The sequence below is a fragment of the Rhamphochromis longiceps genome, linkage group LG16 (assembly GCF_057381845.1).
Source record: "Rhamphochromis longiceps isolate RC_006_pf linkage group LG16, R_longiceps_female_GT1.1, whole genome shotgun sequence".
Classification (NCBI taxonomy): domain Eukaryota; kingdom Metazoa; phylum Chordata; class Actinopteri; order Cichliformes; family Cichlidae; genus Rhamphochromis; species Rhamphochromis longiceps.
In genome coordinates, this window is record NC_140572.1 from 19,919,099 (window position 1) to 19,941,060 (window position 21,962).

Sequence of the window (21,962 nt, forward strand, 5' to 3'; positions counted from 1 at the left end):
AGGTGAAGGCTTTCGCCTTTCAGGACACTTAATTCCTGAACTTGCTAAGAAGCTTTTATGTTTCAGTAAAAAAAAAAAAAAACTTCAGTCCATATATGTTTTATGTCTATCTGTCTTATCTCTTCTTTGGCGTTCTTAGCTGTAGCCTCTCCAGATTCACAAGAACATATCCTATTAAGGGCATGTGATCATTAGTGCTCTACAGTCTTTTTTTTTTAACAATCCCTCTTCAGGCTGTAAGTGTTTATGATGCCATCAAACAGTTTATTAATGCGCAAATGGTTTATCTGACAAATGAAGAGCTAACAAGCAGAGAAGAAAAGACTACAGTACTGTGGTATGCTAATCCATACATTTATTATTTCCCCTGCCACAGCGACAGAGGAACAGTAGGATATATTCACACAGTTATGAGCACTGCTTCGCTGTGTGCTATGTTATTTTGGAGGAGTTTTTTTAATCACAGGGACTGCAGGAAAAAGAAGTAATAAGCACAGTGAGACATAAGCATCAGGAAAACGCACAAACATTAAGTTTGTCAGTGGATTAGTATTGCAGCATTTTGCCGTTGCGAATAACAAATGATACATGAGTGCTTAGTCACACATGCAGCACATGGTCCTTAGTTATGACAGGCTGCAGGACACCCAACCCACTGACTGACTGAAGTGTAAAATAAAAGAACAGCTTGTAGACAGATAAGTCCTAACTTACATGTTTCATTCTGGGCTCCAGCATAAAGCCTTTGGTGCTGGAGCGGGCTGTCAGGTGTCTCACTATGTGCTTGCACGCCTCTGTTTTTCCAGAGCCACTCTCGCCACTATGGAAACAAAGGGAGAGACAAAAGATGCAGATTTAAAGTAATTTATATCTCTGGTGGTACATAAATTGTTTCACATGCCTTTGCCCTTACTGTTTCAAGTTCTAATGCTGCAGCATTTTATACTGCTTCAGCCTCAACTCTTCAATCTTCAGTACAATGAACATGCATTGCTGTGCTTACAAATCTATCCATCAGTCTACAGAGCCGTGAAAAAGAATTTCCCCCCTTCCTGATTTCTTTGCACATTTGTTGCACTTAAATAATAATCTGAGTGAATGCAGGTTTTAAATTTTGATTTCATTTATTAAGGGGAAAACAAGTTATCCAATTATCCCCTACACATAGTTACTGGTTTTACCACCCTTGGCAGAAAAAACTGCAATCAAGCATCTGTAATAACTATGAGTGAGTCTTTGACATCCTTGTGGATTAATATTATTACTGTTTTTCAGGGCACAAGCTGATGGCTGGACATACTCCTTCAGGGCTTTCTAGCAGAGAGCAGACTTTGTGGTTCCATCATTTACAGCAGGTCATCCAGTTCATGAAGCAGCAAAGCATCCCCAGATCATCACACTACCACCACCATGTTTGGATGATGTTCTTTTTATTAAATGCTGCTACTTTCTTACTTTCATGTCTTCCGTCCACAGAATATTTTCCAAAAATGTGAAAATATGTGAGACGAGCCTCCCATGAACTCTCCCATGGATGCCATTTTTGCCCAGTCTCTTTCTTATTGTTCATTCATGAACTCTTGACTGAGACAAGTGAGGCCTGCAGTTCTTTAGATATTGTTCTTGTTCTTTTGTGACCTCCTGGATGAGTCGTTGATGCACTCTTAGAATAATTTTGTTAGGCTGTCTACTCCTGGGAAGGTTCGCTGCTGTTTGAGCTTCTCTCCATTTGTAAATAATGGCTCTCACCGTGTTTCACTGGAGTCCCAAAGCCTTAGAAATAGCTTTGCAACTCTTTCCAGACTGATAGATGTCAATGACTGCTTCTCATCTGTCCTTGAGTTTCTTTAGATTGTGTCATTATGTGTTATTTTTTGACATCTTTTAGCCTTCTTCACTTTAGCATTTATTTAAGTGATTTCTTGATTCAAAAAGTCTGGCAGTAATTCTGGTCGAGTGACACGCGTGTATTTAAATGGGATTTTCTTTCTTTTCTTTTTTTACAACAAATGAAAACAGAAAGAGTAATGGGAGCAACTTAAACTTTGTGATACACTGCTGTATATGTGTCTTGGAAGACTAAGTGTGACTTATTAGTCATCAAATTTCTACCTATTGACGTCATCCCTTTAGGGATTCCCTCCCATTAAATTCATAATCTGTTCTTTCAATAACGTTGCTCCACTGAGTGCCCCTTTTCGCACCACTAAGGCCACAACTTATCTGGCAGTGAGGTCCTGTTTTTAATTTTCTGTTGAGTGGATATTAAGTCTGGCATAAGGTACCTCTACAGTACATGCACTGACACTCTCCGACATGCAGAGAGTTGCGACCCACATAGTAACACCAAGCAGATGGCTCGAGAAGGTCAGAAGCTTGTACTAATGACCGCAGTGTGCTGTATTACAGTTTGTCTATGTGTACGTGCGTCGCTTTATTTCCTACTAACAACCCTGCTGAGTGTTAAGTCCAACGGTCTTTTCGCTTGTCTTTTCATTTACCAGTTTTTATTAGATTTCAAGGGCATTTTGTTAGAACACTTGCCTCGGGGGATCTTGGAGACTGATTGCCAATAAATGTGTATAAGTGTGTCTGTGCTTCGGAGCGTGTGCGTGCATGTGTGTACTTCAAGAAACGAGAAGAACCACAGTGAAACAGAAAGCTTGAACAAAAGCAAAACAAGAGGAGAAATGATAAAGGAAAGGACTGAGGGGACAAAGGATGCGTGTACATGTGAACAGTGCAAAGTTTCCACGGCTCCGTGTGTGTGTGGGGGTGTGCATGTTAGTGAGATGGATAGCCTATGGCGAGGGTGCATTAAGTCTCTGCCAGATTGGTTACAACTCAGCGGGAATGTCACTGGAGAGTCGGAACAGGATTTAATTGCAATCAGGGAGCTGCCTGAGTCCAGTCGAGGACAAAGAACAAGACGCCGCATTGCTCCCAGTAAACATACATCGTAGTGTGAACACTGAACAAGCCTACAGCTCAGCTCAGGCTGAGAGCTATTAACCTCTCAGGGAGTGCTAAACAGGTGCGTGGCAGAGGGGTGCATACAACCAGGTGGCCGCCTTAACTTTCACTCACTATTATTCCCGCAGTCATTCAACTTTAGGGACTTTTTATGTTACATTATCCTGAAGCAGACCATTCAGTGACTGTACAAATGAATGAGCAGCAGGTGTACCTCAAGATGAAACACTGCGGGCGTTTCTCCTGCTGCATCATGTGATAAGCTCTCTCTGCTGAGGAGAAGATGTGAGGCGGCAGAGAAGAGCAAAGGCGACCCGTGGAGCTCAGGTACAACTGACTGACCTGAGGAAGAGAAGATGTTACATAAAACGGACACAAACATGGCCTAGCTAAGAGATAAGGATTCAGTTTCACCAAAACAGAGAAACCATACTGGGTATCACCTTCTGTGTGTCACTGTAATTGTGTATCAACTTCACAAAGAAGCGGTCTTTTACCATCCTGTTTAAGTCATTAGAATCTGTAGTTTTACACTACAATAATATTTATCAAAACCAAAATGAAAAATTGAAAAAAAATCCAAGAGGGATAAATAAGAAAACTTGTCTCTGAGAGTATCTGTCCTATTAAACTGTGAGTCGACTGTAATGTCACAATGTGTGCCCTGTGCCAGTGTTAGTGGCTGTGGCAAAGGGGGATGGTTTTTGGACCACCAGACCAGAGGAGGTGACAGACGGCCAGCAGATCACACATGTTGTGACATATGTCCTTCTTACACTAGCTCCTCCCTGCCCCCTCACATCCTCTCAGCTGGGTATAGATGCCTGGAGTGAATCCAGACAGAGGCAGGAATGGGACAGCCAGAGAGGGGCTTGGCTTCATTCTGTCAGGGTAGCAGAAGATCCATGAAACCCCTCCTGGGATCCACATGGGCAAGCCTCTACCTGCCAAAAAGTGAGCTATTTCAAAATGAGCTAAGTCCTATTTAAAATAAACCAAAACCCTCTTTATTATGATTGGGCTCACATGTTAATAAAGAACTAAAGACCCGTTACTGACAGGCTTCTCTACTGGTTTATCGTAAATATGCTATTTTTTTAAGGTGAGAGGTAGCGTGTATGTATGTGCCTGAGTGCTTCTGTCTTCCGTGGCTGATGCAGAGTCAGCCTTACGCAGGGTAACTGACAGGAAGACTGCATTATTTATCAACTACAAGGTCCATTTCATCTGCTTATTCCCTGCTTATTGTACCGCATACATGCCCCATTTATCATAAACTTCCATAAGCATAGTATGTAGTTTGTCAAATATAAAGTCATGAATTTCAAGCGTGAGGCCAAATATGTGCACATACCTGTAAGTTCACTCAAATGCATTCTTACCAAAGTGGAATAGATGGGCAGCTCCTTGTTTGGATTGACCAGCAGAAGGATGTGGCCAATGTAAGTCTAGAAAAGAGCAGAAAATACACCTAAGTCATCTTCACTAAAGCAACAAGTTCATTCAGTGTTATAAAATATATCTCTGATGGACCATTTTGACACAAATAGGCTGACACCGCTTAAAATTACTCTCAACCTGCCTAAAGCCAACACTGACCTAGAAATAAAAGTGCTGTCCCACTCTGTCCTTACCAGCTACATTAACTGTGTGGGCATTTTCCATTGCTATAAGGTAATGTTAATGTCGTGGAAGAGAAAGGTCAAGCAGGGACCTCCAGCAATAACCCCCGTAATGACCTTTCTCTAATAAAGACAACAAATCTGTTCTCTCACAGGCAAACCCTGAAGCTATCTAGATAAAAAAAAACACCAGCTCCAAATTTCTGACCCCTTCCACTAAACTGCTAACCCTCTGTTCCAGACAAAGAGTCCTGGAGGCTGTTTGAAAGCTAAGACTCTGTTGTTCCCTAATAGAGTACGGGCTAACATTGTGTAACATGCTGCTCTGACCTAAGAACATGGCTTCAGTTTAATGACTTGAACACATTCCCAATTCTTGAAGACACAGAGCAAAATTTACAATATGTTCTTCATGTGTTTTTTCATTAAGTGTTTAAAACTTTCCATAGTTTTTTTTTACCATCTAACTCTGTTGTTTAATCTCATGACATGCTTGTCAATAATCAGTCTTCTGTTCTGTATTTCTTCAGTTCCTTGCCACTCTCATCGGGGGTTTAGCGGTGGAATGGCAGAAGGCAGTGACAGCTCATCAAAGCCCCATCTCTGACCACCCTGCTAGGCACATATGGAGCCCTCGGTGCCTTTGTTCTTGCCTTCATCATATCTCGGCTGGTTTCACCTTCTTTCTAAAAACTCAAACTACTTCGCACATAATATCAAGTGCATACGGACGAAATATAATGAACGGGAATAAAACGTCTCTTATTTTTCTCATCAACGTCTTGATGCAAACTTTATGTTTAAAGCCAGTCAAGCTAGCGTTTGCTTCCTTGAGGGGTTTAAGAATATCTTAGCTGCATATAAAAAGAAACACAATGAATGACTGTTTCTTGTGCAACTCTACAATATTAACATAGGTATGCTCCCATATTATTGTGATAGTTGCACATTTCAGTGTCTTCATTTAAATCTAGGGCACCTCCTGTACCCAGCTTTCAATATTCTGAATTCCAATCGTTTCTCTTTTCTTCATCCACCGCTTGCACTCCCTTTCACTGTCATCTCCTCATCCTCGTCTCCCGCTGTGACTAACCCTAATGTCTGTGGCCCATCTGGGTTTCGATAATAACAGACTATCACTGCCTCTTCACAGAGAAGAGAGCGCACTGATAGCTCCACATTGATCTGGTTCCAGTCTTTATAGAGCTCCATCCCTGTGGAGCTGGAGTGGAGTTTTAAAGGAAAGGGCTATAAAACAGAGATACAAAATGGACCAATTGTTGGAGATGAAGGCATTTTACTTCTAATTTTTTTCTCCCAATCGATCTAAATGATTTCGCAGTTGTCATGTGTCTCAGTATTTGTGTTGGAATGGGATACGACACTTACTGTGCAAAAGTCTTGAACAACTCCTCATTTCTTTATATTTTGCTTCGAAGGAGCCAGATATTCTTGTAATGTCTTCAAGTGATCTTGAACAATAGTTCTCTGAAGGTTTTTCAGAGTTTTTCTTTTGACATTAGCCAGCTTTTTCCACTTGTTTTCATTCCATTTTCAGATTAATATCTATATTACGAAGTGTCAGTCCTAAAAAACAATCTACAACCGATGCAAAGTGTCTGAAAGTCTGAACCTATTTCCCATTTTCAATGCAAAATATAAAGAAATGAGAGGTGGCTCAAGAACCGTGTTTATTATTTAAAGATAAAATCCAGCAATGTTTTAGATCATTTAAACTCTACTGATCATTCCCCACTTTTAAGCATTTAAAACAGAAGTTTAAGTGCATTTGTAGGTCCGAGTTTACAAACTGTGAATTCAAATGAATTTACCAGTCCTGTATATTGGTGTCACAGCATTAAGATGGTATAGTTGGTTTTCCTTTGTTTTATGCAGTGAGCACAGTGAATCAAAACCGTTCACTTCAAGTTTTAGCAGTTTTTGACTGTTAGACATTGACTGTAGAAAATTACAGAAAATATCGTTATGCTTTGACTATACAGCAATATTTGTTGGTTTTGTTCTTCTCTGAATTTGTAAAAATGAATACAGAATATAAAAAACATAATATAATCTACATTATAGTGCTCAGAATCTGTGATGCACTGTGCATGGTGTTTATATGTGTTTACTGTACATGCATATATGCTTAAGGGAAGGTGACTGTAGAGCCCACGGGTATAAAAAATGAGTGATGTGATCCAAACACCTAGAAAATTACCAGGGTATAAAACACACTCAACAAATAAACAACTAGATGTCATTGTTAAGCCCATGAGAACATGTGTTTGTCAGTGCTCTCTGTGTGCTCTGGGCTCTAATGAATGTTTAATGTTGAGTGGAATTCATTCTTAAGTAGCACAAGGACAGACGAGTCTTACGTAGATTTGGTCGTTGCCAAAACGTTTCTGCATCTCGTAGAGAAGGCTGCTGTCAGTCAGCTCACTGAGGGACGCCAGATCGTCATTGGGTGCCGGAGGCATCAGTTTCACCTGAAGAAAATACACTTAGTTTAATGCAAACTCTCACAGTGTTCTCAGAAAGGATGAAAGGGCTGAAAAGATAACTTGAGGATTTACAATGGCCATGGGTCTCAAATGCTTAATTTTGGAGCTATCTATTCTTAAAATGGTGTGAATAGACAACAGAGAGGATGGATAATGTTTGAAATGTATTTATTTGTGACTGTTTTATTTGAAATTTGAAAAGAAAAACATAATGTGACACATGCAACGTCATGATGTCAAATTTCAGAGTTTTGTAAACAACATGCAAGTAAACCCTGTGTTTCATATAACTATGTACAAGTCTGTATGCTTTATTTGTTTATATTTTTCTTCTCCTTGAGGACAAATAAACTGTCTTTATGGAACTTTCTTTCTTCTGTCTTGCGTAAACCCCTCTGGACTTTTTGGGATTTTCTGTGTACTTACTGTCTTACTCAGATTTTTGCAGCATGTAACATGACAAGGTACCTGCTCCAGTTTGCTGGCTCCAGAGCCAAAGGGGCTATCTAGGCCATTATCCTGAGAGGGTTGTCGCCTCAGTGCTCCAGCTGCCTCTCTGAACATGGCACATTTCTCCAGCAGACTGTCCCGCTTAGCGATTGGGATACCCAGGGGGTTCCTGTATAGGGTGGCATAGAAGATGGTTAGGCAATAAGGTGAACTAGAGCAAAAGAGAAAAAAAAAGGTTTATAATATGTGACAATTTTTGTGATTTTGAAAAATGTGAACCCACAAGTTCTTGACAGGGGTGTTGAGGTCATGTGAACCACTATCATAGCGCTGGTCAGTGGAGGGCAGAGGAGCAGAGGGGTCCTTCAGCCTCTGTTGCCAGCTCTCTTCTGCATTCAGCAGCATATCTGCTATGGGCTCTGACACTGCAATATCTAATGACATGATATAAAATATGAGATAAATTATTTGGGAATCTGAAATTCACAGAGGCATGTTTAATTCGATAGAGATACAAATTTTAAAATGTCAGATTTGTACGATCTAGTTCTATCATCTAAAGATACTGAGAGTGTAATGATGTTGTTCAAAAGACTGTAAGGGTCACACCACTCCACAGGTACACCTTTTTGTTCTCTTCCCAAGCTTAAACCTCCTTTAAAATTTGTGCGAATGAGTGGTCACTGGTGGAGAATACACTCTGTGGATCAATGCAACCGTGCTTCAGATGAAGGAGTTAAGATCGTTTTTTGTAATGAGGTCTAAGAGGGCACGAGGGATTGGAATGGCTTGAAGCTGTCTTTTTATTTCTGTGTAGGCACTCATCTCTTGTTCTGACTTTCTTTCGTCATTTGGAGGGGTGTGGGGCTCTGGACTCTGAGTCTCAGTCTCTAAGGGCTTGTCTCACTTCTTTTCTAAGACTGCATGCTAGAAGGGGTATCGACTAAGACCCAAGTGAGGCAGTCAGAGTAGTGATTACACGATGGGAGTAAGTGGTAAGAGGCAGAAATGACATTTTATCCCACAATTTAGCGGTTAGGAGGTAAATCCAAAGTCCACATACAAAAAACATATCATCACTACGACACAACGAACTATTAAGATTTCTAAACACTCTCACAGGATAGTATCCCAGTGGTTCTTTGCTCTTCAACAGCATTAGGAACATTGATCTGGATCATTAGCTAGTAATGGCTTCAACTCTAAAATGACAGGTTTTTTAATGTAAGGCCTCAATCTCACAGGCCCAAAGGCCGGTTAGTCATCTCCTGACAAAAATTCTTATTCCCCAACCAGTTGGCAAGTGGTTGCTAGTAGTGGCTGACTCTCACTGGGTGAAATCGGAAATATGGGTCCTGCATCCAACACCTCATTGTGATTGCTTGGTAACATGCTTGCATGGAAACATTCACTATTTATTCTTCGAAATAGTGGGAGGGAAACCAGAAATGGAGAAAATCCATCTTCAAAATAAAAGTTGAACCTCACAGCTATAACCAACACATTTATAAAAGTACAACTTTTACTTTGAAGGTGAATGTTGTCCGTTTCCAGTTTGCACCCCACTTTTCACACGGAAAGCCAACATCTTCCATGCGCACTACTGGCGACTGAGTCAAACCACTGTTCGATGGTTGCCAACAGGCCTGTTTGACTGAGGCCTACGCACTGACAGCGAGCTGTTTATTCAGCACGGTTAGATTTGGATTCCAGGACACAACTTCAAGAGCAAACGTCAAAACTGGGTGGCTGTAGCTCAGGTGGCAGAGCAGGTCAGCCACTAATCAGAAGGTTGGTGGTTCGATCCCAGGCTGCATCCTGGCTGCATGCCAAATATCCTTGGGCAAGATACTAACCCCATGTTTGCCTACTGGTGGTGGTTAGAGGGCCCGGTGGCGCCAGTGTCCGGCAGCCTCACCTCACCTCACCAGGGCAGCTGTGGCTACAATGTAGCTTGCCATCGCCAGTGTGTGAATGTGTGTGTGAATGGGTGAATGACTGAATGTAGTGTAAAGCGCTTTGGGGTCCTATGGACTAGAAAAGCGCTATACAAATGCAGGCCATTTACCATTTACCATTCCTTCGTAGGAAAGATCAGATGTAACATGACAACAAAATTCATCAGATTTTGGTGAGCTAGACGACCATAGCAAATGAGTCGCATTGTTTTCAAGCTCATCATTAAACCACTGCGTGACGCCTCTTCCCCTGTGGATGGAGAATTGTCACCCAGGAAATGTTCACTTCTATAGTAGTGAACCAAATGTGCTCAACGGTTAATTGTCTCTGTTGATTCTATTATTACTGCAGCATGCTAACACCCAATTATTCTTTTAGTGCTGAAAAGACAAAAAACAAACAAACAAAACATGCTTTCGGTAATAATATGCTACCTCTATGCCCATTAGCAAATGATTTCCACCGGTGGTATATAATTACTGCTACCAACCAAATTTAATCAGGACAAAAATGTGTTTGTGTTTAGCACAGGGTGTTATTGTTTTCTTTTTGTGCATGCCTCTTTGTTTTATATCATCACAGTGACTGTTAATGCTTTTGAATGGGCTGAGTTGAATAAGACAAAATTTATGCCCCTACTTCTTTTCGCATCATTACCTCCCACTCTCTCAAATGTGTTTGCCCATTCCCGCTGCCACGTCTGTGTGTGTTTCTAGGCACACGTGTATATTTGTGTGAAATACGTTACCGTAGGGCTTGTCTTGGTTGCAGTTCAGCAGAGTCGGGTTCGCGCCATGCCTTAGGAGCTGGCTAACAATGCTTGTCTGTAAGAGATGGGACAAACACAACCATTTTCCATTAAAACCTACAAAAACATGTCATTGCAGGTCTGTACATCCTCCTGTACAAGGTCACGGGAGATGAGGCGGTTATACCTACATTTATAGTTACCGTGAAGAGAAGAGTGGGTATGCAAAAATGTAGTACGGTTTACCGAGACAAACCGTACTAGCAACTCGCAGATGTTACACACGGCATATGTCACACATCACAAGTCTACACAAGTGTTGCCTCTGACCGAAGAGCTCCTTTAATAATGAGCCCATCTCCCATTACATGTCACAGTGAAAGAACCCCATAGCTGTCTACTATCATTTCTGCACAGAGCGACTGTCTCTTTCACCACCCATCTTTGCTCACAAAGTGTGATGCACAGCTTGATATGGATAAAGTATTTTGGATTAGTATACAGCAGGTATTTTTAGTGGGACTCAAATTACTGGAAAGAAGGATTTTCACTACAACGTGGGAGAGATGCAATGAGTTTAAGGACAGCTCCATTTAACTCTAACATAACAAGCGCTGTTAAAAGAGAGCACTTTACATTTTTATGCAGCAATAACTGTAATAATGTTCTAACTAAAGGTTACCATCCAGCAAAACTACCAATAAACAGAAAGTGTCCTTCAGTGAGAACAAAATATTTAAATGTTCCAATTCCAAAAAATCTTGGGATGCTGTGTAAAATACAAATAAAAACTGAATGATTTATAAGACTCATAAACCCACAGATAGATAATAGAGGCTTAGAATAATATCAAATGTTTAAAGTGAGAAAATGTAAAGCCTTTAAATGAGCTTTGGCCCAGAGAAGACATCAGTGTTTCTGAATCACGCTCACATTTGGTTTCTTCTTCGCAATGATAGGGCTTTAACCTGCATTTGTAGATAGCACTTTGAACAGTGTTCACAGACTGTTCCTGAAGCCCTGAGATTACCATTACAGAATCGTGCCTGTTTTTAATGCTGTGCAGTCTGAGGGGCTGAAGATCACGGGCATCCAATACTGATTTACAGCCTTGTTCCTTGCACCCAGAGCTTTCTCCAAATCCTCTAAATCCTCTGATGATATTATGTACTGTAGATTATGAGATATTCATGAGACAATTATGAGTCTCTACAATTTTACATTGAGGAACATTACTCTGAAATTGTTCCACAATTTGAAGACACATTTTTTATTGATCTGTGAATGTCTTCCCATTTTGCTCTTCTGTACATTTTGCACAGTGTTGAAACTTTTAGACCTCTACTTTGTAAAGAAAAGAAAAGAAATCAATAACAAGGCCCTCCATAGATTTTACACATCAAGGTTAGTTTTGTGAGCTTATAAATATAGTTGTGTTTTGTTTCCTGCAGGGCCAGAGGAGGTTTCCAAGTCTGGGGATTGTCCTGGGAACAACAATGTGAAAAGAGTCTGACAAATGACACAATCAAATTGCGATTTACCAAAGGTCAGGATATCTTGGTCTCTGGAGTGCTGATGTTTATCATTTTATTCAATACTACTGCCCAACTTCATGCATCTCCAATACCAAATGTACCAACATACTTTTCTGTAAGTCACAGTTCACATTTCAGATTCTTTGAAGTACTGCATAGCAACAAGGCATCATCAAAGTACATGGGGGAGTGACTCAGCACATTCTGTAGACTTGCTCTGACCCATGTCAACAGCTGTTCAGCAATCAGTTTACAGCGTCTCTACTGTACACAAATGCCGTCAGCGACACTCGCGCTCTATAAATACTGACAGCTCGTCAGCAGCACCACGAGATCTGAACTCCTGAGTGGGTCAAAGATTAAAGGAGCACTACGAAATGGCTATCAGTACACGGCGGTTCAGCAGGGACAAGGCAAACTCAGTGGTGATGTAGATTCCCACAGACAGAGTAGTTTTGGGGAAAAGCCCACATGTCCCTTTAATATTTGTCACACAATGCAAAACCTGACATTAACATTAAAGTCCTTCAGAAAAATGAACCTGTTATATAAAATCATGATGCTGCTATATTTCCACAGCCTTCACGTGTAACTTCATTATAAAACTGAATAAATTAATCCAAATCCCTGCAGCGCCGCATTTTAATACCCTGTCACTTAGTTGCAAAATCCAACACAAAAGTATTTAAAAATGTCTCCCTCGAGAGAACACAAGTTGAAAAGCCCTGAGTCAAATCAGGGAAGCCAAGAGCCAGGGTCTAACTTATCACAAGACCGAGAGAGGTAAGCTTAATTAGCTACAGTAATAAGGTCGTACATCTTCTTAAAGGGTCAGTCTAGTGTGAATACCACACTCCACATGGGGTTTTTAGGTCTAATGCACCGGTCGGTGTTACAGTTTCCAGCGAGTCTTTACAAAGAAATCGTCTGCTTGGGACTCGTGTCAGAAGAACTTCTTACTAGCAGAACTAACGATTTACTTAGCTGGATACTTGCACACATTTGCAGCCATAAAGTCTCGTCCCAGCCACACTAACCAGTATAAGAAGAAGACACCAGAAGGTAAATGTTAAGCAGGCTCTGGGAGTAGTTTGTATGCAGGAAAGAAAGCACTGGCACCAGTAAAGAGCTGATGGGATATTACGCACTGCGAGGGAAACCTAATCGATTTTCCAATCCTCCACACTGACACTCTTAAGTCAAATATACTTACATATTACATAGAACACTTACAAACACACACAGCATGGCTTTTGTAAAAACAAAGACATGGAAGAAGGTTAAAATTCAATTTAAAAAGAGAATTATGTGGAGTTATACATTTAAGCTTACTGAATAGCTATAATCTGATCATGAAGCAACTACAGAGAGGAATTCAGTAAGAGGGGAGAGAGAAAACTAAATCAGAAGATCCCTGTGAATGAAACTGGGAAAGGCTAAAAGGCACAGAGATAAAGAAAAATATTTTTAAAACACACAGGAAAAAAACATAGCGTGAGAACAGATAAACCAAAGACAGAACGACTCAACACACCAAATGAATAAAATCTCTTTGTCAGCAGCCAAGCACACAGCCCAGAATGTAATTAAATAACTAGTTGGGTCAGCAAGATCTGAATGTGATCAGTCTCCTCTCTTCAAAGCTGGAACCCTCCCAAACCAGCAGATCCTATTCCCTTCCTGTTCCACCATCTCATCTGGAAATCAATCTCCTCTCTTCTGAGAGAAGCCATTAAACTGCTAATCTAGAGTGCTGTATGCATTTGTTGTAACAAATTCATACACAGAGTCCTCCTGTGTGCCTGTTTCTGATCGACTGAACGAAGAAGAACAGCTTATCAGAGTGTGTATAAGGTAACGGGAGGCGCGCTTCTCTCTGGAATAATCTATCACAAATTTTTCTCATCTTTTCATTACTGAGTTTAACTTAGGGGACTATTTAATCAACGTCCATAACATGCTGGCTTTCTGTGCAGCTGTGGGTTACCTGTCCATATTTAGCAGCCAGGTGGAGAGGGGTCCAAAAGTTGTTGTCAGCAGGATGAGGATCTGCACCGCTCTGCAGTAGCACAGACACCACTTCTCTGTAACCACTCGCACATGCAATGTGGAGCTTCAGAGAGAGAGAGAGCAGCAAAGAGAAATTGTAAGTTTAAGTGCAACAGAAAGCTTTTACATCCTAACACATGTGTGCTTTTACATACCAGAGTAATTCCTTCTTCATTGGGCTGATTGAGGCTTCCCCCTGAGGCTACAAGCTGTCTAACATCAGAGAGCATGGTGCTGGGTCGCTGAATCTTCATGGCATGCATGGATGACACATCCACACCTAAAAAAAACACCACCATAACTGAGAAACTTGTGTTACAGTAAGTCTTTAGTTGGCATGCTTAAAGGAATAGTTCCAAATAATCTGACTCATTATCTTGCAAAGAATTGAACGGGAATGTTGATAAAACTCATATTTCAGTGGATAACGCTGGAACCAGGAAATGGTTAACTCAGCATTGCATGAAGGTTGAAGCAGCTAACGCAACAAAGGGGAAAAGCCTACATCTCACTGACAAATGCACTGTAAGCTAGTTTCCCAGACATGCCTTGCCCTAGACTAAGAGAAATATTCAATAAAGCTCTTGGCTGACAAAGGGTTTGAGTCTACAGCTAAGCTTGTCTGGAAAGAGCCATTACTTGTTTTACTTATTCTGTGCAAAAATGTTAACATAAAAGAAACAGTTTTGATGTAGTTTGATCCCAGACAATTTTTGACCTTTTAACTGCAGCAATAAATCAAAGCCAGATACATATTCTTTTAAACTTACTAGACTAAACTGCTTAAAACAAAGTGGTTTACTGACTTTTGCAGTCTAAAGGAATGAGCTACTTGGTTGTAGCTCATTCCTACACTCCTGCAGAGCTAAACTGTTTACGGGACTAAATCTGAGATTCACGCGTTGTTTTATATTAGCAGTTGTGAACGACATCATATAAGGAGAGAGCTGGCCCTGCGCTCAACAATGAAAATTAAAATACCGACACTTGCTCCACCCTGTGACCTCTGTAACAGGGCCATCAAAGACAAACAGAGGTTTACAAGCGCATCTATCCCAAACAATGAAGATCTATGTATCTTTTCATAATTAAATACACACTGCACACCTTACTTTGGTTGCTGTAATAATGTAGATTGATTGTCAGTCAATCTATATTTCAGTGCGATAAGCTTGAGGGCACTAACTAATAGGACTTTTCCAAACAGCCGTGATTAAATCAGGTAATCAATAGTACTGTGTTTCCAAACAAATTAGAGCCTCTGGGTGTGGAGGCCTTTAAGACATACTGATAGTAAAAAAAATCCACAGCTTGCCAGAAACTGTGGGAATCCAGTGGTGGATTAAACCGTCAGTGACTTAACGAGAACAGTGAGAATGAGCTAGACGATTTTTAAAGAAACCGATGGCATGGCGGAGTACAAAAAATATCCTGATGCAGACACACACGGAAAGTCTGTCGTTCTCCTATAACCACGCAAACTTGATGGGGTGAGAGCGCATGCAGCCAGGTTGCTATAGCAACAGAGGCTGAGCGAGGCTGTGTGAGAAAAAGTATGTTTTATGGTGGCAAAACCAAATGCGATTGGGCGGTGTGGTGTGGTGGATGGGTGGTGGCGGGTTGGGTTGATGGGGGAGGGTCAGAGGTGCTGCAGGTTGGCGCGGTGGGGGGGGGGGGGGGGGGGGGGGGGGGGGATCACCACAGGGGCTGACAGACAGAAGCAGACTCAAAAGACTCAGAGGCTGGATGTGCGCCCATGTGCAGGGTGGTCTGAGCTCGATGAGTTCGCCGTCTCCACTCACAAGCTTGCATTTGTCATGTTATTCAGCGCAGCCTCATGTGTGGCAGATGGGTGAGGGAAAACCCTCAATCATTGTCATCATCTGTTTCTATCCAGCTTTGTCAGCATGATTCCCGTTCTTCATTCTCTGCATGTCTCTCGATATTTTTTTCTATATATTTTCTTCTCCTTCTGCCCTCATGCATCTCTGCCTATACCGCTTTCCTCTCCCTGCGCCTCTGTCTCTTTAATTTCCTACTTTGCTGTTAACCTTCACCTTTTTTAAGAGACTAGTGCCCCATTCACGATATACCACAATTAGGCCTGTGGGTGTGCCTCACCTTCATGCACAAGTACACACACAGAGCAACTCATGTTTAGCTGCAGGTATAACATAACATCCAAATACGTCCCAAGCAAGACAAATGTAGTCATTAGGATTTTTTTTTCTCTTTGAAAAAAGGGTGTGACATAACAGAAGTGAGCCATTGGATTTGTTTGGGAAGAGTTAACACACATTAAATACCAACTTTACCGTTTTCCTCCAAGTGTTTTCGGAGGATGTAGCTGGTCTCCGTCCCCTCAATGGCGTAGTCCAGAGGAATGTTTCCATTGATGTCCTGAAGCAAAACGTTCACTCCAGCCTTCCAAACGCAGGACAGAAAAAAGACAAGAAAAATAATTTACGAGCAAACTCTGTTTAAGCATGTACCCTGAGCCATTCATCAGACTTGAAGAGATGATAAATTGGGAGTAATTATCTTGGCTTCCCAGAGGGATATACCTGAGCAGCGCCATGGAGATGCTAACAGACAATACACTGAATTAAAGCCATTATTAAATCACTGCCTGGGGGGGCAGTAAAAAGTGGGTGCATTGGTTAACACTGCCTGGGATCACACAGGTCAGTGTGTGTGTGTGACAAGATTAATATGTGTTCATTCAACAGGGATGCTGTCAGAGCATAAGATAACACAAGAGGCCTCCCTCTGGAACCTTTAATGATTGCCTGATGACAGTCGTCAACAATCAGTGTTCACTCTATGGTTTATTGTTTCTCTTGAAAGGAAATTCCCCACCAAAAATGCACCTCTTAACCTGTAAACCACAAAGGTGTGCAAGCTGAGCAATATGTACTCTAGTTACAGTGACGCTGACAGGGCCTTCCCGCTGTCTTCTTTTCTTTTTTTTTTTAGTAATTGCCAGTTGTCAGCATCCAACCATAAAATGCTTCCTGCTGTTTGACTAAAACATAAAAAAGCAAGTCAATGTAGCTCTCAGAGAAGGACGAGATCTGACAATAGGGATGAGAGACTAACTGACGGTCCTTGTTTAATATTTATAGTTAATAGATTTCTAACGACCTGTTTGGAGTGTGGCAAAGAGATTTATGGTCTAGTCCTCAGGCAGGCAGCGATGGAGGGGCTGGGGAAAGAAAAGAAAACTGAAAATGCAAAGAGGGAAAACTGAAAATGCAAAAAGCTTACTGAACTGCACGAAAGCTGTTAACCTTAGTGCTCTGAAAACCAATCAGCAAAATCATGAGAAAAAACAAACTTCGAAATAAACTTTATCTGTCCAGTTGTCTTACAAATAACAGACGTATTTTATTAAAAGAAATAAATAAAATGAAAAGGGAACATTTCTGATTCAGGGACACTGAATTCAGTTTTGACTGATCTGAAATGTGTTCCAGTGAGATCCACAGCTTCATTGTGCATCCATCTGTGCTGTCCAGTGGGAGCTCTTTTTGCTCACTTATGAGGGTGAGCTGGGGGTTAACAAAGAGAATTAATTAACATTAACTATCAGCTGGTGCTTCATGACTATTCATGAAAAAAAAAAGCCTTATCACAATGTGAAACACAGCTTGAGAAGAGCAAGATATGAGATGATGACGAGTAAGTCAGAGTGGGAGTGCGCATTAAGGGGGCACAATTATCCCCCCTCTGCCAAACCCACACAGCAACTACACAAACACACACTCCACCCTCACTCCCTCAAACACTTATGGTGCTTTGCACCCAGTGGTAATCTGCAAAACGTCCTAATAAACCTGAAAGGAGTTCTCATGGTGCCTCTCTTAGCATGCATGTGAGTATTACACAGTGGGAGGAGAAGTGTGCTAATCCACACGTTTACCATCAAGATTCAGTAGCGGTAAATAGATGTGCAGCAGAATGAAGTTATTACCTGACAGACAGATACATTATGTCCTCTCTAAACATCCACACCTATACACCTCTACAAAAAGCATCCAGAAAAAACATTTAAACATATAGAATAAGAGAATAGAACAGCCCTTTACTGTCACTGTACATGTACAACAAAATTGTGGAAATATGTTGCTGCCCATTCTGAGAAGGTTAAAACTGCACAAGCAGGACATAATCCTGCACCTGATACTGTTATAAGACAGGGCTTTTCATCCGAGAGTGAAACAATCACAAGAAGGAAATCAGCAGAGAAACTCATTGTATGAATGTAAAAATGCTGGTTTAGCTGTACAAGTTCTAACAATAACAACCAACTGTCATTTAGGAACAAAAAAAGGTATTATGGCACACAGACCTCAGCCAACAGACACAGATTATGAAGCAGGAGCACTAGGCACCACCAATCCAGTGACATAAATCACACATGATAATTGCTGACAGATATAAATGGGTTTGTGTTGTCTGGCAGTCAAGCGTAGTGCAAAGGGGTTATAAAGTTGAGTTGTGAGCCCCACACAAGCCAGCACCATTATGATGGATCCACCAAAGACATCCCAGAGATGGAAATCTGTTAATGCCAAACTCCCTGTGGTTCATAATGGCAGTTGTTAAACACAGTGACTGCTAAAAATCAATAACAACTAGTAAATGTGTGTTGAAAGCTGTCCCTGGGGTAGTTACTGCTGAGCTGGACACCTTCGGTGTGAAAAGCTAACCAGCACTGACAGCTCGCATACGATGAGGCATCAGTCCAACGTATGTCTGACAGACCAGTAAGCTTCTGTCTTAATCAATACAGCTGTCTACAGCTGTTCTTCTGACAATTTATGTAGCCTAGACAAAAAAAAATGCTACTTTTACTGAAATCGATTGTAGTCGGATCATAGCCATAGCCCCAACCACAGCTCAGAACAGCAGTGCAATCTGCTCTGTACACATAGAATCATTTAGACCTTCAACCTACTCTTCTGTTCCCATGTTTTACTTTTGTGACAATTTTGCTTGCTTTTACAAAAAGAGCAGATGTTGCAGGAAAATAAGGAGTCATGATTTCATAAAGATTTTAAGTAATGTGCAGCACAGAAAATCTTTTCATTCTACTGAAAAACAAAAATGAATATAAAAAAAAAAAATTGTCAAAAGTATAGGTTGAATGAAAAAGCGAGGGGGATGAAAATCTACCTGATGAATGCAAATATGAATGTCCCAAAATAAAGAGTACGTAATACATTTCCTGCTAATATTACGAGCAGTTTTCTGGGACCTAGCTTATAATGCACTAAACGACTAAGCAACAGTTGCCTGATGAACCACTGTGATGTTTGGGGGTTGCACTGCATTATTAGCAGAGAGGCAGAGAGAGTGATTTCAACTGATGTCAAGTGAAGTTCAGTGCAGCCAGAGGCTTGCTGTTAAACGTCTGACTTCAAAGGACTCGGAGTTCACAAGTTCTAAATTCATTATTTACAAGCATGGAAAGTGGGTTAATTCAACGACTGTACCCGTGCTGGATTTTGAGCAGTAAGACAGGAAATTACATTTTGCAAGAGAAACTGCTTCCAGTCGATCACGTGATTCCATTCCTCTCCTAGCACAAGACTGAAAGCTACACAGCAAAATCTCCAGTGTTAAATTAACACTGGAGATTTTGCTGTGTAGCATTTCACAGAAAATGAGAAAATAAAAGGAAAAAAAAACAGAAGTGGTTTTGTTTCAAAAGGTAGAAACTTTGACAGGAACCAAAACAGAGCCTCCAGACTAAAGACAAGAGGAACAATCTGACTTTCACAGAAATTCCAACATTTCCAGTGACACTGGGGGTGTGTTAGTGTATGTTGCATGTCTGTGAAGGCACCAATCGTGCTTTCACAGATGCTGCCATCTCGACGACACCTGTGTCAGGACAGGCCTGTCTAAATGTATACCAGTCACATGGCTTCATAGTTAAAGAGCTTGGGTTCTAAAAGGACCTGCCTGCAGTCAACTCCTGTTACTTGCTGAAAACATTTGGTTGGGATGGAACAAAAAGTGCAAAAAAGAAGCCTCTAAACTGCTGAGCAACTGAAATATGAATTTTAGCCTCTGTCCTATTTACAATTAAACAAAGGGTTTTAAAGATCTGCAAATATTTGAATCTTTATTCCCATTTTATAAATTTTGGGAAATATAGCTGTAGCATTTTCCACTCTGAACTGCGAGTTAATCCTACTAGGGTGTCAATAACAAACATTTACCAGAACTGGAGTGTCAATGGTTTCTGGAAGGGGTTTGGAAATGGGCTGGGAATGACAGAGCTTAGAAATGGCTCGCTCTCCTGCTGTTTGGAGGGAGGAGATAAGAGAATTAACATTACTGCCAATCCGGATGCAGAAAAGGAATTCACTCATATTTCTAATCATTCCCCCCATCCCTCTACTTTTCCACATGACAAGCTTGGTAACATCTCTGTCAGCAAAAAAAGCACCCTGTTGTTCTGAGAAGGAACTGGAAATCAAGGACAGGGAAACAGAGGACAAAAGGAGGGAAATAGCAAAAGAGATGATGGAGTGGAGACAATAGATTAGTATATACTAGCAACATTATTCCTTCTTGTGCCAATCAAAGATAAGGGTGCCAGTCAAGCTCCTCGAGTGAGGCCATTGTTAAATAAAGCCGTTACATTCACAGGGAAGAGCTTGCAATTAGAGCTCTGACGAGGGAACAGCCTGACAACAGAGCAGAAAGACTGGAAATTGGCAAGAGTCTGCGGTGAAGGAGTTGGGTGTCAAAATGAATAAACAGAAGAAAAGGGATATTGGATCTCTATCGGAAATACTGTTGGACTAAAGCTATTTTTGCCATGGTAGACTGAAAGAGCTTGGGTTCTCCTTTCAGAAATTATACTCCCTTGCTGTTCATAGCAGAAAAAAGAAACTCGAGCGTTTGTCTTACTATGAAGTGAAAAATTCACCCCAAGGAAATTTGCACCATTTTGAAAACTCAAATGTTGGAAAGTGTTTTCTTCCTTTCACCCAAATGTTGTCACGAGCATGCGCAGGGACACACTCACAGAAAGCACAAGCAAAGCCAAATACAGTACTGTGCAAAAGTCTTGAGCTAGCCCTCATTTCTTCTTTGGGTTCCAGTGGTCCTGAGCATTTCTCCAGGTTTTCTGAAGGTCTTTCAAGGTTTTTCTTTGGACATTGGCTGCTTTTTCACTCAATTTCAGCCCAATCCTTGTACCATTTTCAGAGGAATGTTTTTTTTCTGGCTTATTACACCACTTAACACTACTAAGCATAAAAAGCAACCTAACTCATGTGTCTACACATAACAGACAGCTTACCAAAGAACTCATTTTAAATATTATTATTATTATATACTTTATTACTAGAAACCTGTTGCAAAAACAACATCGTTTATTCCTGTTTCTTTAACTGAATCTACAAAAAATTTCAAATATAACAAAATTTGAAGAGGATAAAATAGTATTTTTTAACCAGTGATAAATTAAAAAAATCAGAGGACAAGTTGAGGACAAAATAGGTTGCAGGTCTAAAAACCAGTCTGCAGCAGATGAACAGTGTCTGAATGCACTTAAGAATTCCAGAAAAGACCTGACAAAGAAATTTACAAGAACAAAATACACATAACACCAAATAATAATGCTCAAGCTAAAATCACACAAAGTCAATGTTTGTTTAATTTACTGTGATCCCTTGTGTCTTAAAAAGTGCGCATGCGCCAACCAGCGTGCAGCCTGTTACAGTCGCTCCTGCTTTTCTCTTAGTTTAGCTCTTTTTTCTTACGTATTCTTTTTTTTTTCTGACTTGTATTTTCCTCCGTTTTCTATCTCTTACTCAATCATGTGGATTGAGAGAGTTTTTGTTCTTCTGGTGGCCGTGGAACTGTTACTTTTATCATGGAACGGGACCGCGGCACATCTCCTACACGCACGGACTGTTTACTCCAGAGATCAGCTGATCGCCCTGATGCCGGCCGGCTCGCTGGCCAGGCCCGCAGAAGTACCAGCTGAAATTTGGAGGAAAACACATCGGGGATGCAGAGGTCAAGGACAGAAGAGAAGAAAAAAGGTGACGGTGAGACAGCGGAGGCTCGAAGCGAGGAGGAGGTTTAAACCGTG

The 21,962-nt window shown here is 41.0% G+C and overlaps 1 protein-coding gene across 8 annotated transcripts in view; it reads right to left on the reverse strand.

Moving 5' to 3' along the window:
- myo16 (myosin XVI) overlaps nucleotides 1–21,962 on the reverse strand; it is a 121,994-nt gene that overhangs the window by 57,946 nt on the left and 42,086 nt on the right. For all 8 annotated transcript variants that reach the window (XR_014908045.1, XM_085385685.1, XM_085385686.1 and 5 more), the window contains exons 5-14: nucleotides 16,159–16,267; nucleotides 13,999–14,123; nucleotides 13,782–13,907; nucleotides 10,260–10,335; nucleotides 7,836–7,986; nucleotides 7,571–7,721; nucleotides 6,977–7,087; nucleotides 4,356–4,421; nucleotides 3,188–3,315; nucleotides 715–820 (exon numbers count right to left, since the gene is read on the reverse strand). Coding sequence is in view for 7 of the 8 variants with exons in the window: in XM_085385685.1 (XP_085241811.1) it covers nucleotides 715–820; nucleotides 3,188–3,315; nucleotides 4,356–4,421; nucleotides 6,977–7,087; nucleotides 7,571–7,721; nucleotides 7,836–7,986; nucleotides 10,260–10,335; nucleotides 13,782–13,907; nucleotides 13,999–14,123; nucleotides 16,159–16,267 (1,149 nt within the window). In the remaining variant the exon portion in view is untranslated. The remainder of the gene's footprint in view (nucleotides 1–714; nucleotides 821–3,187; nucleotides 3,316–4,355; nucleotides 4,422–6,976; nucleotides 7,088–7,570; nucleotides 7,722–7,835; nucleotides 7,987–10,259; nucleotides 10,336–13,781; nucleotides 13,908–13,998; nucleotides 14,124–16,158; nucleotides 16,268–21,962) is intronic.